The sequence below is a fragment of the Artemia franciscana genome, chromosome 18 (genome assembly GCF_032884065.1).
Source record: "Artemia franciscana chromosome 18, ASM3288406v1, whole genome shotgun sequence".
Classification (NCBI taxonomy): domain Eukaryota; kingdom Metazoa; phylum Arthropoda; class Branchiopoda; order Anostraca; family Artemiidae; genus Artemia; species Artemia franciscana.
The window spans coordinates 26,326,108-26,343,133 of NC_088880.1; the positions used below are offsets into that span (position 1 = coordinate 26,326,108).

General features: G+C 33.0%; 1 protein-coding gene across 4 annotated transcripts in view; it reads right to left on the reverse strand.

Annotated features, from left to right (window-relative positions):
- Positions 1-4,601: 4,601 nt before the first annotated feature.
- LOC136038815 (trafficking protein particle complex subunit 8-like) overlaps positions 4,602-17,026 on the reverse strand; it is a 109,199-nt gene continuing 96,774 nt past the window's right edge. For all 4 annotated transcript variants that reach the window (XM_065722207.1, XM_065722206.1, XM_065722205.1 and 1 more), the window contains 5 exons: positions 16,116-16,443; positions 11,887-12,060; positions 11,302-11,597; positions 6,149-6,232; positions 4,602-4,940 (listed from right to left, as the gene is read on the reverse strand). In XM_065722207.1, coding sequence (XP_065578279.1) covers positions 4,679-4,940; positions 6,149-6,232; positions 11,302-11,597; positions 11,887-12,060; positions 16,116-16,443 — 1,144 coding nt within the window. In that variant the 3' untranslated portion in view covers positions 4,602-4,678. The remainder of the gene's footprint in view (positions 4,941-6,148; positions 6,233-11,301; positions 11,598-11,886; positions 12,061-16,115; positions 16,444-17,026) is intronic.

Genomic DNA, 17,026 nt, shown 5'->3' on the forward strand with positions numbered 1-17,026 from the left:
GGTATTGCATTGATATTAAAGTTTTTTTTTTATTTATTAACTAAAAGAACTTGAAAACTTGAAAAAAAATACTTTTAGTAGCCTACTGTCTGCAGCTCCTCAAAAAATAAATCCTCCTTCATTTCCAATTTTCGAAATTTTTTTTTTGCATTTTTTACGTCCCGTCCTACAGCTTTATCACACTCGGCTAATTACATTCTCTAAACTTTCTTGCCATCACTCTTAAGGACTTTCCTTATCACGAATAGAGGCTACTTTCATATCTTTAACTGGGACAAGTCCAGACTGACTACTTCTTATCAACCTTCAGTCTAGCTGCATCTTCCTGATCCTCGCCAATTCTATACGTGGCACATCTCCTTAATCCACACTTTAATGTCTCTCTCTACTTCCTTAGCTTTCCTCTTATTTTCGTAACCTGTTATTCAAAAACTTCTTCTATAAATCTCTTCTCTTTTATACCAAGCTTAAAGCGCTTCTTATAATAGTCCTATTCATATTTATAACTTTTCTACCTAAGACACCCTTCGCTACTTTGCAATCTATTTTTCTAAAATTAATCCATCCATCTTACCCATATTCAAATTCTAAAATCTCCAGTTTCATACCCAACTATTCTTGCAAAGTTCCTCTTAAACTCTCATCTTGGAGTCTATCAACGTCACAATTACTATGAAGACAGTAACAATATCCGTAGCACATCAATTGAGGCTTGCCGTTTTACCCTCATGTGAGTAACATATTAACGTGTGGGCCATTTCATGGTCAAGCACTGTGTTGGCTTCGGATTATTGAACCTACCGAGTTGTAGCCCCACTCTTACGCTAAAGTTTTTTATTGTTTTAAAAAGTAGAGTTGTGAGAAAGAGTCAAACTTCAGTGCAAAGAGCAGGGCGTTGAGAAGGGAACAGCCCCTTTCATATACTAAGTAATTTCAGTTCGCTTTAAGTTTTAATGTCGCTCCTTACTTTCAGTTGAAAAACTTGTTTTTTTAATTTCATTTCTGAACGTTTTTGAATTAATGCATGTTTTGATTTTGGCTCGCCGCACATGGATAATTAAGATGAAACTTGCATATTAATTTTTCTTTTGGCTAAATGGCGTTATAATTGTTTTGATCGGGCGATTTTGATGAAAAAAGCAGTGGGAGAGGAGGCCTAGTTGCCCTCCAATTTCTGGTTGATTAAAAAGGCTACTAGAACTGTTCATTTTTTTTTACCAACGTTTTTATTAGTAATAAATATGCGTAATTTACGAATTAACTTACGTAACGAACTTCTATATTTGTATATTTTTATTACGTATATGAGGGGATTCGCCCCTTCGTCAATACCTCACTCTTTACACTAAAGCTTGAATTTTTTCCCAGTTCTTTAAGAATGACCCCTGAATCACAAAGGCCGTAGAATAAATAGTTGAAATTACTAAAAATACTTTAGCGTAAAGAGCGAGGTATTGAGGAGGAGACAAACCCCCTTATGCACGTAATAATTTCAGTTTTAATGCTGCTCCTTACTTCCAGTTGGGGAAAAAACGCGAAAAATTCCCCCTGAAAACGTCTGTACGCTTCCCAATAACCATTACTATATGTAAATAATGGTCAAAGTTTATAACTTACAGGCCCTCCCCCGGGGACTGTGGGGGATTATAGACAGAGTTATTAAGTTTTTCGACTATGATTAACAAAATGGCTATCTCAAAATTTTTATCCAGTGACTTTGGAAAAAAATGAACATGTGAGGGGGCTTAGGTAACCTCCAATTTTTTGGTCACTTAAAAAGAGCAATAGAGCTTTTAATTTCCGTTAGAATGAGCTGTCTCGCGGCATTCTAGGACCACTGGGTTGATACGATCACCCCTAAAAAAAAAAAAAAAAAAAAAAAAACACGCATCCATGATCTGTCTTCTAGCAAAAAATACAAAATTCCACATTTTTGTAGATAGGAGCTGGAAACTTTTACAGTAGGGTACTGTGATACGCTGTATCAGAGTACCCTGTGTTTTTGCCCCTATATTCTGAAATAAGGCAAATTTTCTCAGGCTCGTCACTTTTGATGGGAAAGACTAAACTTGATGAAACGTACAGATCTAAAATCAACATAAAAATACAATTCCTTTGATGTAACTATTGGTATCAAAATTCTTTTTTTAGAGTTTCGGTTGCTATTGAGCCGGGTCGCTCCTTACTACAGTTCGTTGCTACGAACTGTTTGAAAAGGGATAAAAATGGAATACGGAAACTACCGTCCAATTAGCCTCACGAGCCACCAGTCACGTGTTCTGACAGAAGTTTTTCTCCAACACATACAGGCAACTACTAATTTTACCAATTTGGATAACATTAGGCCGGCTTTCGCCCTGGCAGATGAACAATCGACCAGATATTCATCACCCAACAGCTCATTGAACGATACACAAAAATCAACTATGAATCCTACCAGCTATTCTTCGATTTCACACAGGCATTCGACCTAATATGGCACGAAGAGCTCTAGCAAATCATCGTCTACAGCGATATCCCTGATAAAATAGTCCAAATTATCAAGAGTCTCTAAAACTTGTCAAAAGGACGTGTATTAACCGCTGATGGGTCGTCAGATGAGTTCACAACTCGTCAGAAATACTTCAGGGTTGCATCTTATCACCAAACTTCTTTAACGTCACTCTAAATGCCATTATGTCACTGACTCCATTAGAATATGATGTTAAAATAGGAGACCTGCACATAGACAATCTGCCTTAAGCCGATGATGTAGATGTGCTATCCATCTCTTTACAAGAACAACATGCAGAAGTTGATAAAATGTACGACACCCTCAAGCCGTTTGGGATGGAGATCAATTCAAGTAAAACCAAAGTTGTGGTGACTACAAGACCAAACTAGGTAACCCCACCCATTTAGTTATTACCATGGAGGATGACACACCGAAACGATAGACCAGTTTCTATACCTGGGTAGCTTACTGTCCTCATATAGCTTTCTTAGCTTTAATGTGAAACGATAACTTGTACTTGGTAGCTCTGCCTTCTGAGTACTAGCCAACCTCTGGAAAAACAGCCATATATGCAACAAACTGAAACTACACCTCTTCCATAGCCTTGTCATCCCCAACATCATGTATGGGTGCGAAGCATAGACGCTTAAAACCGAAAGAAAACTTTTAGCATTCAAGGTGAGACAACTCCGTCATTTGTGAACTAACTACTCTGGTTCTGAAACTAACTATACTGACCACATCACGGACATGGGCTTACACCGAAGAATGCAGTTTAATAAAACCATTCACAGAAGAGTCAATAAGTAATAGCTGCACCGGTTCGGCCTCGTCAAGCGACTAGAGAAACCACCCTTAAAGGATCTCTTCATGTGCTCCGTCCACAAAGCAGATCACGAAAACAATGGACGGAGAATTTAAACATCCTTATCCACTCACGCACCAGACGAAATAAAGCGATACACCGAGCGCATGAGTTGGCAATAGTTATGGCCCAAAACGTCCCATGAGGATAGTCGGGACTGTAGTCAGGGATCTTACGTTTAGTTGAGATTATGTTATTTTAGTTACTATACAAGAGTCTCTTTAATTGACAAACGAGAACTGAATGCTGGAAATCTGTGGGAAAAGGTTCGTGAATACAACAGACGGTTATAACATGTTCAACAATGAATAATATAACTAAACAATAAACAGCATCAGAAAATGACAAAATTTCCAAAAATATCAGCCACCCCATCAAGGTAATTTAACTCTAATCCGGCATTTCCTCATGTCATAAAGCGAATTTATATTATTTATACCATAGAATGAAACAGATATTTCCACAAAAATTAAGAATTGGGAACAAAATCACACTTCTGAAGACCCCAATCGTCCCTCATTTTCTCTTTTTCACGAAATGGCTCACAGTTCAGCCATACTAAACAAAGAAAAAAATAATTAAAACAAGTGATTAGCGACAATTAACACTTAACCAAGAAAAATCGCCGTGAATGCAGGGAGACTCTTGCCTCATCTCTTTTTCAAAGCCAGTAAAAATTGCGTGGTTACCAACAAATTGGAATTTCAACGTTGTTATCTACTTTTAATTAAAAAAACTGTTAAAGACCAGAATTATTTTCTGTTCGTCTCTTTGAATTATTTATATAAACAGGATATGACATGGTGTTATACGACCCCCTGTATTTTGCCCCCCCCCACCCAGATTTCCCAAAATAACCTTTTTTTTGGTATTGTCATTGAAAAACTCCCTTTTTTGGTGCTCTCCCTGAAAAAAAAATCTAAAGAAGTCCTCGTCGAGATTTAGAAAAGTATTTTTGTCCCCCCTCCCTCCTTCTCCCATTTTCATGAATTAGTTTCACCGCTATGGGTAGAGGAAAACTCTTTACTAGGTTGCACTAACTGGCACAACCTAGACCGTTATAAAAAAGAATGTATCCAGGTAATATCACTAAAAACGCATTGAAACCTTGATTTTAAAGAGCCCATTAAGTAGACTTTGCAGAAGTTTTTGCACTCTAGGTGCGCGGACAACGACCACAGTATTCATCTTCTCAAACAATTCTATTCCTCTTAATTTAATTCACAGACAGAAGAAGGATGATAAAACAAAAATAATTGCAGTTTACTACAAATCAACCAGAAACAAACAATTGTAAAAAACAAACATAAATTAATAATCTATGGACTAGTCACAAGCAACTCGAAGTCGAACTTTAAAACCTGACCAAATACACGCGGCTTTTCTTCACCGTCAAAAGTGATTCGACAGTCTATTTTTAACCGGTTATCTAAACAATAAGTTCCTGGCATCGAAGCACACAACGTCCAATTTAATTCTGTTATAGACCTGGGTTGGAGTGTTCTCCATGTCTGAGAGGTCCCCACCCAAGAAAAGGGGGTCATTGCTTCCGGATGGTAAAGTTGATTCCGAGGAGGCAGCCTAAAAAATATATATACATTAAAATAGGAGAGAATTACAAGGTAAGTTTCTATGATCAGAATTCACATAAAGGTAAACTATTTATATATTAGTATTAAAATTTATCAGACTTATTTATCAACAAAAATATTTACGCCCATCCCCTCAATGACCAATTATATACCCTGAACTGTGTATATGCACTAAATTTTCCAAGTGTCATTACTTTCTTCCGATTGATGTAACTGTTTATCAAACCACGGATGATTTTTGCATATGCACAATTCAAGAATTATATTTTGACCATTAGGAGGAGTACCATTAGTACCAGGAATACCATTAGTGGTGGTAGCAGAATTTGCGACGCAAACGAACGTTAAATTTTGACGTTAAATGCATGTCTATTTTTTAGTTATCTCAGTTGTCAGCTAAGCTAAAATTTCCCCACAACATACCTATTCTTTTGGCAAAGCATTACTTTTTTTTACCTTGACTCAACTTGGTTCGCTTTCTTTCGTTTAACTATCTTAACTATTTAACCCATCAAGTTTTGAAACTTGATTTAATGAAGTTTTAGCTTTATAAGATAAAAGTCAAAACCCTAGAACAGGCATAGCAGCCTCACTTACCAACAAAAAACTTCATGATAAAAAGTCGTAAGTCTAGTTTTATAAAATCTAAAATACCATTGTCACACTCTCATTATAAACTAGTTTGACTGTTTGCTGATCAATTATCTGGCGGGGGGAATCTAAGAATTGAATTGAAATATTTGCTTAAATTTGAATAATAAATGTGCCCTACCTAGTCGAGTGCGGGGAGTAAAGTCTATGCGCCAGATCGGTATCTTAGTTCATAGACCTGAAAGTGAACGTCACCCAAAACCCTCGTCCCTACTTTGCGATATATTCTGAACTACAAAAGAAGGTGGAAAGAGGGGTGCTTCAAAGGACCCCCCCCCAGTACACACTACCACCCTATCTCACAGGAGTTTTTTCAATATATCCATTGAGTCAAAAAATACTACTTATCTTCATAAAACGGACAGATTAATCATCAATCTTCGTTTGATTAAATAAATACTTATTCATTTTATCTTAACTACAAGATTAGATTAAAGAGACAATGGGAAACGCTTAGAAACTATGCTTAATGGCACAGAAAGAATGAAAGACACAAAAAACGGAGCCAGAAGCAAGAAAAAAAAAGAAAGAGGAAAAAGAACATACCGAGGATCCATAGCCGCGACTCTGACGTCTACTTCTTTTCTAAACGAATTAAAAACTACTATCTTGACTGGAACTAAGCAAAGCCTGAAATTTTAAGGATATGAATCAGCAAGGCGGAAAATTAAAGGGGTAGTAAGCACTTCTAATCAAGGACGAATACACAGGTAGATTATTTTTTCCAAATTTCTGGGTACTTCTTATCAAAATTATCAGCAAGAACAGTGATTCTTTGCTGATCCCCCCCCCTCCCAAAAAAAGACCATCTGTCCGATCCTTGTTTCAATAGTCTAATGGATCTATTAGACCGAACAAGTAGTCCAAACAACAGCCAAATTATGATATGTCTCATACATTATGCAAAACCGTGCCTTTCCTTTCCAAGAAAACCAAAACTGTTAATAGTAAGATGAAAAGTTAAAAAAAACATCATTATGACATTTTAATGATATCGTAAAATATTAAAAAAAATTTAATTGTGTTTTTTTGGATTATCTGTATTTTTAAATGGATAAAAATTGATTTCAAGAATTAGCAGGGTTTTAGGATTTTCTAGCAATAACTGCAAGTAATTTCATAATCGAATAACTATTGAATAGTCAAATTTTGATTTTTTTCGCGTTTCTATGATTAATCAGTACAAACATATCAAGTCAGTACAAGTCATTATGCAATTCAGTATACAAGTCTGTTATATAAAAGTCAGTTAATTTCAAAGTGGGCCAGATAAATGACATAAATTTCAAAAAAGCAGTATTCAGTGAATCTTGCTGTAATTTCAAAAATTGTTGTATTTTCAAAATTTTGAGCTTCTTCGTAAAACGTACAAAGAACTACGCAATGGGAAGTGCTTTAAAAGTCAGTAGCTGCATTTATCTATGCAACGATAAGGACAAAAGTGTCTAAAAAAATAAAATAAAAAGTGTAAATAAAAAATAAAAAGTCTTAAAAAACACGTTAAAAAGATTTAGACAAATAAAACATGGAAAACTTAAAATATGAAAACACTTAAAATCACTTTTGATCGTTTAAATACCACTAATAGCTATAATAGCTATATAATTAATTAATTAATCCATTAATTAAACCCGTTAACTTAATTAATTCAGTTAATTAACCCAGTAATTGAACTAAATTCAGATCATTTTTTGGTGGGTGACAAGTGGGTATAAGAAATACGCATAAAGAATACACTTATCAATAATACTTTACTAATAGTATTGCAAGGACTACATTACTTATATTATAAACGCCTTAGTTTCAAGGGACAAATGTTATGTGTTATTAGCAAGGGTGCAAGAAATGTTGGTATGATGAGAAAGCTGAAGCACTTTTTCTCAAATGGTATTATGAGATCGGTTCATTTTTCTTTTCTTCGCCCATCCCTATTTAGAGTTTTATTGTGTGTTTAAGTACGTTTTAATCGACCCTTGATCCCTTAGGTTAGGAGTTTAAAAAATACCATTTGTGTTCTAACTGGAGATGAACGTGATATGTCTATTCGACTGAGATATGATAAAATGAAGATATTACCATTTGTTAGACTATTCATTTTCATAATGCTGTTTTTATGTTTAAATTTACACACGTATAATTACCTGAGTGTTTTAGTGGAATGTTTTCACATGATGTTTATTTCCACCATTACCAGAGTATAGCATTTTACCTGAGTAATTTAGTGAGATGTCCTCACATGATGTTGATTTCCATCATTATCCGACTACTAACATCCCATCTAGTTCGGCGAACCAATTGAATTTGATACATGAATTTTAATCTCGGGAAAATTCTCTTTCGTGTTTTTTTTTTCTTTTTTTTTTTTTTAAGGGGGAACAGGAGATAGAGTATGTCTCCTCGTTGTTCTGTTTTTGCTTTCGGCATCTAGATAAGTCGTGAATATTTATTATATTTGTTATTTATTATATATATATATATATATAAGTTTGTTTTGGTGTTATTTGATGTTATTGTTTTACATTTGCTGTTGTTTTTTGTTTCTTTCATAGGCATGTATTTTGGGGGTGATACCTGACACGGGGATGCCATGGATATTCTGTGGTAGCCACAACACTTGACTGGGTAGAGAATTTAAAGTGGCGAAACCCTATAGGCCAGTGTATTCTCCTGATGAGCCCTTGTGTTGGGTTGTTGCCTCTGAATTATTTGTCTTTGTTATTTTTTCTATTGTTTGGTAAATGACGACTTATACTTATTGACGACATGACTGCCTGTTCATGGATTATTCTTTATGGTTGATTGTGTATGGCTATGCTGTTTGACCTATGTGATTGTATGGATGAGTAGGGTTAAGGCCTCATTCAAGGGCTGGTCTATATTAATCACTAATTTAGGAAAACAGTCTTCCTTTTCTTCTTCTGTCTCTCTTTTTTTTTTTTTTTTTTTGTGTGTTGTGCTGTTGCATTGGTGATTTCTCTTTTCATGATATATATATATATATATATATATATATATATATATATATATATATATATATATATATATATATATATATATATATATATATATATATATATATATATAAATATATATATATATATATATATATATATATATATATATATATATATATATATATATATACGCTATGTATATACATTTGGTGGATGTGATCGAAAGACTTGAGAGCCATGGCTAATTAGAGTAAAGCCAAGACAGATAGTCTCTGTGAGAGGCAAAGCTGTGATAACTTTTCCAGAGTTGTATAAAAATGATTCTTTTCACTTCTTAAATACTACATTACTTGTAAGTAAAACATTGAAGTCCAATAATACACGGCCCTGGCAAGACAAACGGGAAGAAACAAAACATTTGCTTATAAGTAATTTAATACTTATCAGTGAAACTTAAAAGTAATATAAGTGACTACTATAAGTATACAATATTTACAAGTCATATATACGTTACCGTGACTGTCCGAAGTTCGGGAATATCGACATTCACCGGTGACTGTCGAAAATACCTTTTTTTCTTCTTGGATTTAGTCAGCATTGCCAGTCAACTTTTTCAATTTAATGCAAGATTAGTTTAGGTTTGATTAGGTTAGGTTGAGTTAGGCTAGCTTAGGTTTTGACCCATTTCTGACATTTATAACCGAATTTAACCTAACTTTAACTTTTACCATCACACCTTGCAAAAGACTGAAAAAGCCAACTCGCAAAGCTATTCAATCCAAGCAGAGAAAAAGGAATTTTGGACATACACCGGGAAATGTCAACATTAACCAGATTTCGGACAATCGTGGTAACATGTGCATTACTTATAAGTTGATACTTATAAGATACACTAGAAAAATACTTATAAGTAATAATTAATATACTTTACTTATAGGTAATGTTCCGGGTGAGCAAAAAGGAAAAAGGGATTCTTCCCTTTTTCCCTTTCCCTTTCTCACAAAGGAAACAAAAGGAAGAAAAGGAAACAAAACATGGAATTAAACGATCTTAAAATTAGATTATGACAGCCGGCAGATTACGAATTTGGCAGTCAAAATTCAGCTAGAGATATCCACGCCCTTTTCCCATGTTTAAGAATAGAAAGAAGATCATTTAAAGAAGTTTGAAGATAAACTTAAAGAAAAAATTAGAGCCTCATTCCCAGACAAAAAATTTCTCCTTTAAGGATAGAAAGAGATTTACTCAAAGAAGGCACTGAGCCAATTTTCATTAACTACTGTAGCTAGTCCATCTGCCCTGAAATCTAAAAGAAAAAAATTCTGTTAAGGAGAAATAAGGCTTGGCCTTTATTTTAGCAATCCAAGCTTATGAAGGTACTGATGATCGATCCTACACAACAGCTTGAAATCTTTATCGTTTTTGCTTCAGAGTTTTTTTCTCTGTTTATTTTATAAACAGAAAAATAAATGTCAAAATTTTTGTACTTCCTTAAGGTATGTTTTTTCAGTATTTCCTCCCCAATAATATGAGCTTCTACCAGTTCAAATATTATAAGGATCATACATATTTACCAAACCTACCAAAACACTTTGGTTTAAACCTACCAAACTTATTAAAACTTAATCAGTACGTTCACCCAAACTTACCATTTTCTTGCTGCTTTACTATTTTTGTATATAATCTTTCGATCCCAATTCTACTTTCAGATATAATATTTTACGAACCACTAATAATTACGAACCACGAATAATAATTATTCTTTATTATTTTTGCTATAATTTTTTTTCTTATTTATTTTTAAATAAAAAACAAATTTCTAAATTTTCATATTTTCTCAAAACTTTTTTTTAGTTACTCCTCCTACTACGTAAATGGGCTCTACAGATCTGTCCGTTCAAAATCTTCTTTTATGCAAATTTTTAAGTAGGCAGTTTAATTGATTTCGAGCTTACCAAACTTACTCAAAATTAATCAGTTCTTTACACAAACTTACCATTTGCATACTACTTTATTACTTTTATACATAGTCGTTAGATCTTCAACTCTGTTTTCGGCGTTAAAATTTTATGAAGGCACTGATAATCGACCCTAGGCATTTACATGTTTTTTTTTCCCTGTCTGCTCAAATAGCTTACAGTTCAATCCGGGATAATATTGCAAATGAAATATATTAAATATATACATTTAAGCTATACTGATTAATTGAAACTTATGCCCCATTTTTAACAAATTGCAAACGGAGTAATAATAAATGAAAAAACGAGGAAAAAAGATACTATTTTCCAACACTAATTAAATGTAAGCATCACATATCGCTACAAAGATTACCAAAGAGCATCCAATAATTTCAAGTTTTATCGTTCTACTGCTGAGTTGATACTAAAAAAAAAGAAAAAAAAGGGGACCCATCCCCTCAAAATTAGGGTAACTTTTTTATTTGGGGGGTAATCTTGGGCCAAGGGACTAGTGCTTTGTTGTTTTTGTTAAAAAAGAAAATAAAAATAAACAAAAATGACTGCACCTATGGTTTTGTTTTTCCGTCAGTGATACATTCTATCTTTACATGTAATCTACCTTTACATTATAGAAGAAAAAAAAACTAAAAATATTTCAGTTTTGACTGGAACTCTCATTTTGTCCCATAACTCCTATCTGTTAAAAATCGTCTTTTTTTTACCTATTTTACCAAGTTATTTTTCTGTTTTCTGCCATGTCACACTAATAAGGATTGCTAATACTTACCTCGACTTACTAAAATCATGACAAACTGGAGACTTGTAATCCAATCTATAGCAAATGCACCTCGAAATTTCGGATTCTAATGTTGCCAACAACCTCTGATCATCACCTTTAATAACTTCACCATTTTCATCAAAAGTTACAAAATTCAATATTTTTGTCTCTTTTGTTTGGGAGCTAGGCACAATGGCAACTGATGCAGGGATTCTATAAATCTTGTTCAAAGTCTGAATGTAAATAAAATGAATACCAAAGACTGTCTGTTTTGTAGCAGTATCTTCATCGCTGTTCACATAGGCCTATAACATAAAAGTGGATTTGAAGAGTAGAATGAAAGAGATAAAGCCTAAAAAAGAGCAAAAAGCAGAAACAAAATTGGAATAAAAGAGACAGATTAAAGCGAATTAGATGTTGCCCAAATAAAAAATGAGAAAACATTAAAGCAGAAATTCTTATTGATACAAAACTGAAGATTTAAAATAAAGCAGTCTATAACATTACAGCCTAAATCAGGAAAAAACATAAAGTGGGAATTAATACTGAAACAAAAGAGTAAATTCTCTGCAAAACTTTTATCAAGGTACTAACCTTCCATTTGACACAGATAGGGAGTCTAGCATCTAGAGCTCCATCTAATAGTTTCTTTAACTTCTTCCCATACGCAATTTCGTCATTTACTAGATTTTGATCACTGGAAGATTGCGAGCTAATCATGCACCTTTGCGCCATAATGTTGAGAACATCAATACAACCATCATCATTCTAAGAAAAGAGAAAAAAAAATGACTTCAGCACTCAGTTTAAAAGGACATCAAAACCTAAATAAAAAAAGACAGAGAAAAAAGAGAAGGAACTTAAATGTAAGCTTTGGCAACATTTAACAACATTGTTAACATTGTTTTTTTTAAGGTTTTTACATATCTTTTGATATGTGAATATATATGATTCATTTGATTACATATCTTTTTAAACATCTCATTTCTTTTTCATATCATGCATATTTTCTAAATTTATCCCAGTCTATTTTAATTTATCTCAGTGGTATTTGAAGGAATTTGAAGTACATTTGGAGGAGAGGCAACCAAAATATTACATTTAATGGAAAGGCAGTGTGATATTTGAAGGAATTTGAATTCTATTTAAAGGAAAGGTAAAAAAGGGGAAAATACATAATATGACATTGATATTTATTAACAATAAGCCTTTATACAGAATGATTAATATGATAATCCACTTCAATATAAATTTAAAACAAAAATATAATCTTAAATCAAAACTAAATAAATACTAAAATAACAAAACAAAAAAATAAAAAATAAAAAAGATGATTTATTGAAAAAAGAAAAAAGTACTTTTCACATCTAGTCAAGAAACAGGGATGTATAATTTTACATATATCGAGGAAATCGAAGTATTTTCGACGTGTAATGGATTTATTCTAACTTTCATATGAAGTTTTATCAATAATTTGAGATATTTGAAAAATAGTTCTTGTTATCTATTGTTTATAAAGTCCAAATTTTAAGATATAAAATACAGTTTCGACACCGTGGGACACAAAACAATAATGGTGGAAAATTCTCAAGGACTCCAAATCAAAATTGATCCCTATTAATACGAGGACAATTTTAGACACGCGCCATGGATTTTTCTTTAGCTGAGTGGCAACAGTGCTCCCAAGAAAAGAAATTCATCAATTTCTCTTCTTGTATATTATATATATTGGAAGACAATGCCCGATTTAAGTACATGTCTATCTATATTCCAAAGAGTATAGGTCGCTTGATTGGAAACTGGTACTGAAGTAAAAAAAAAAAAATAGCTGATTTTTTTTTTTTTAGCTGAATGAAAACCGTACTCCCAAGAAAAAAATCTATCAATTTCTCTTCTTGTTTTTGATATCTATTGTAAGACGATGTCCGTTTAAAATAGATGTCCATCTATAGACCAAAGAGTATAGGTCACTTGATTGGAAACTGGTACTGGTGTAGAAAAAAAATTACCCGATTTTTTCTTTAGCCGAGTGACAACCGTGCTCCCAAGAAAAGAAACCTATCGATTTCTCTTTTTGGTTTTGATATCTATTAGAAGACGATGCCCGTTTAAAATACATGTCCATCTATAGACCAAAGAGCATAGGTCGGTTGATTGCAAACTGGTGCTAGAGTAAAAAAAAGTCAACGACGCCATCTAGCGTTTGGCATTTTTTTTTTTTAAACTTTACAATTGCGTTTTTTTCCTAAAGGGAGATCAGACGCATTTTAGGGAGGTTTCTAAAACCAAATTTGTAGAACACTAATAAGATAAAACTTTATACAAAATAACGTAGGGAAGTTGAGGTTTCTGCATTTATTTTATGCTCATCTCGCACTTACTCTAAATAACACAGTAACTTTAAAAGCTAATATCAGATATCTATTTCACTGATTGTTATTTTGTTCCTTATATCATTATTTTACTGATTATAAATATCAAAATAAATTTAGATAAGATCTAATCGACTTGGTATATTTAAATAGAAAGAAAGTTACTATCAATTAGTGACATAATTTTGTTTGAAGCTGTATATGATAAGTCTTTCTAGTTTTGTTTGTTCATCAGTTTCAGAACTGAGATACACTGAAGTATTTGGAATTGCAGTCCTTGATTCTTTATTCTTGAATTATTTAAAAAAATAAACCACTTTTGATCATTACCAACGCAGATTATTAACTAATTAATAGTTACTAATTAACAACCCGTTTAATAAATCCTTATATACGTTTGAAACTAGCTAATACCTAACTAACAAGGATTCCATTTAATAACTCATTTAATTAGGTAATTTCCTTTATTGTTTCATTGCTATTTTTGGATTTTTACTAAAAATCAATTAACCGTAAATAATAATAATTTATTTTTTTCTCTATACATAGCGAAAACTTTGGACTTTGGTTTAGGCTGAAAGAGCAAAATTGTCTGTGAACAAATTCTATATGATAAGCTTTACTATCTTTAGCTGATCAAAATCTCGAACCTCGTCAACTTAAAAAGTGATTTAAGCTCCACCTTAAAATAAGTACCTTATTTTAAGGTGGTAATAAGTACTCCACCTAAAATAAGTACCTTAAAATAAGATTATTTGAAATATGTTCCATTGCACACGTAAATCCTGAACATGCAGTCCGAAACTTGCAAGTCTTGCTAATCCGTTAAATGTCTAAAATTGTCTTAGAGCTCATTTTGGATTTTTCTAATTATTTAGAAACTCCTTGTGGTGTTAAAAAGGAGTAAATATACGACAGAATAAAACACATAAAAAGGACAAACATCAACAAAATCAAAAGAGTCATCTAGCCTTAAACTGCAACCCGACCTTTTTACATCTTCAAGCTTAGAAGATGTGTCTTAGAGCTCATTTTGGATTTTTCTAATTATTTAGAAACTCCTCACAGTGTTAAAAAGGAGTAAATATACGACAGAATAAACACAAAAAAAGGACAAACATCAACAAAAATCAAAAGAGCCATCTAGCCTTAAACTGCAACCCGACCTTTTTACATCTTCAAGCTTAGAAGATGTGTCTTAGAGCTCATTTTGGATTTTTCTAATTATTTAGAAACTCCTCACAGTGTTAAAAAGGAGTAAATATACGACAGAATAAACACAGAAAAAGGACAAACATCAACAAAAATCAAAAGAGCCATCTAGCCTTAAACTGCAACCCGACCTTTTTACATCTTCAAGCTTAGACGATGCGTCTTAGAGCTTTTTTTTGGATTTTTCTAATCATTTCTTGCCTGAAACGAAGGGTATGGGAAATTAATGAGAGTGGAACCTTTGGAATTATTTCACGGGCTTATTAGCAATTAAAAACCGTTAGCACTATGGACAGTGCAGCATTACCTAGTAGAAGTAAACAGGTAAAAAAAAAAAAAAAAAAAAAAAAAAAAAAAAAAAAAAAAAAAAAAAAAAAAAAAAAAAAAAAAAATCAAAACTAGCTCAATATTAATTTGTTAAAGTTTGATTTCAGTTAGAAGACCTAGTTTACTCCAGTACTTTCCAAGTTTTACTATCGTTGAACAGACCAGAGAATCTTTATATAAGCAAAAATATATACAATATGATATATAGCGTATATCCCCAGTAGCTTACTGCAGCCCTGCAAATAATACACAAACCGAGTTCAAACCCACCTTAAACTAACTTAATTTAAAATTAGACATTTTCTTTTGTTTTTAAAATTGTCTTTGTTAATAATACAACAGTTAAAACGAGCTTAGTACGCCAACAATTGAAGTCTAGTACGCTTAGTTAAAATGAATGTAGATATACCCCAATTCAGCCCTTTTGAAGAAAGCGTCTCCACCTCATGTAAAGTAAAAGTAAAAAACACGAATCTGCTTGGTAACACTAGGTGGTATTGATTGTTGTTTTTTTCCACAGAGAAAAACTCGAGTTCCCTCTCTTATCAGTTTTCATACTTTTTGGAATGAAAGCTTTATGTGTTTGAGTGTATTTAGTGTTATCAACAGCGTCAATTGGGGGGGGGGGGGGTCGCCTCTCTCTAGATGTTTTACCCCTCCTCGATTTTGAAAAAAACATCTTTTCGGGGACATTTTCGTTGAAAAATACCCTTTTTTTTAATTTTCACCAAACAAATTGAAAAACCGAAAATCCTCCCCCCCTCCTCAAAAGAAAGTGTTTGTACCAAAAGATTGTGAATTATGATTAATACGGCTTTTCTGTTCTTAAATAGGCTACGTTATGGAAAGTGTTCTTAAATAATTAAGTCATAATGCATCACCATTTCAAGTCCATCTCATATACAAAATTACCGTTTCTATGTCATTAACAGGTTCCACAGGCCTTGTTGCAGCACATGTAATGTTCATCACAGCCTCCTGAAATGGTTTAAGATCCGGTAGTAATTCAGCATCTCGAATAAGTGTCGCTTCCCATTCATCATTTAGCACATTTACATCATCTATTGATAAGAATCCCAGGCCCTCGCTTGATAGATGGCGACTTGTTAAACGGAGAGCTACAGAAAGTGAGTCTGTATATTCGTTGTCTTTCAATTCCACCGGTCTACGGTATGCTTTCCCTGACATCATCAAGGAGTCATTAAGCAGTATTTGGAAAGTATGGTTGATTAATGAGTACCTGTAACGAAAAACTATCTAAATCCAAATTATATGAATGGCATTTCTTATAGAAATTACATAAAAAAAAACTAGTTTTTTTAACTGAAAGTAAGGAGCGACATTAAAACTTAAAACGAACAGAAATTACTCCGTATATGAAATAGATTGTTCCCTCCGCAATCCCTCGCTCTTTACGCTAAAGTTTGACTCTTTGCCACAATTCTGCTTTTTAAAACAATTAAAAGCTTTAGCGTAAAGAGCGATGGATTGCGGAGGGAACAATCTATTTCATATACGGAGTAATTTCTGTTCGTTTTAAGTTTTAATGTCGCTCCTTACTTTCAGTTAAAAAAACTAGTTTTTTTTTATGTAATTTCTGAACGTTTTTGAATTAATGCATGTTTGATTTTGACTCTCCGCACGTAAACTATTCAAATGAAATTTGCATATTAATTCCTTTTTTGGCTAAATGGCTTTCTCTTAGTTTTGATCATACGATTTTGAGAAATATGGGATGGGGAAGGAGGCCTAGTTGCCATGCAATTTTTCCGTTACATAAAAAGGCAACTATTAATTTTAATTTTAACGAATTTTTTTATTAG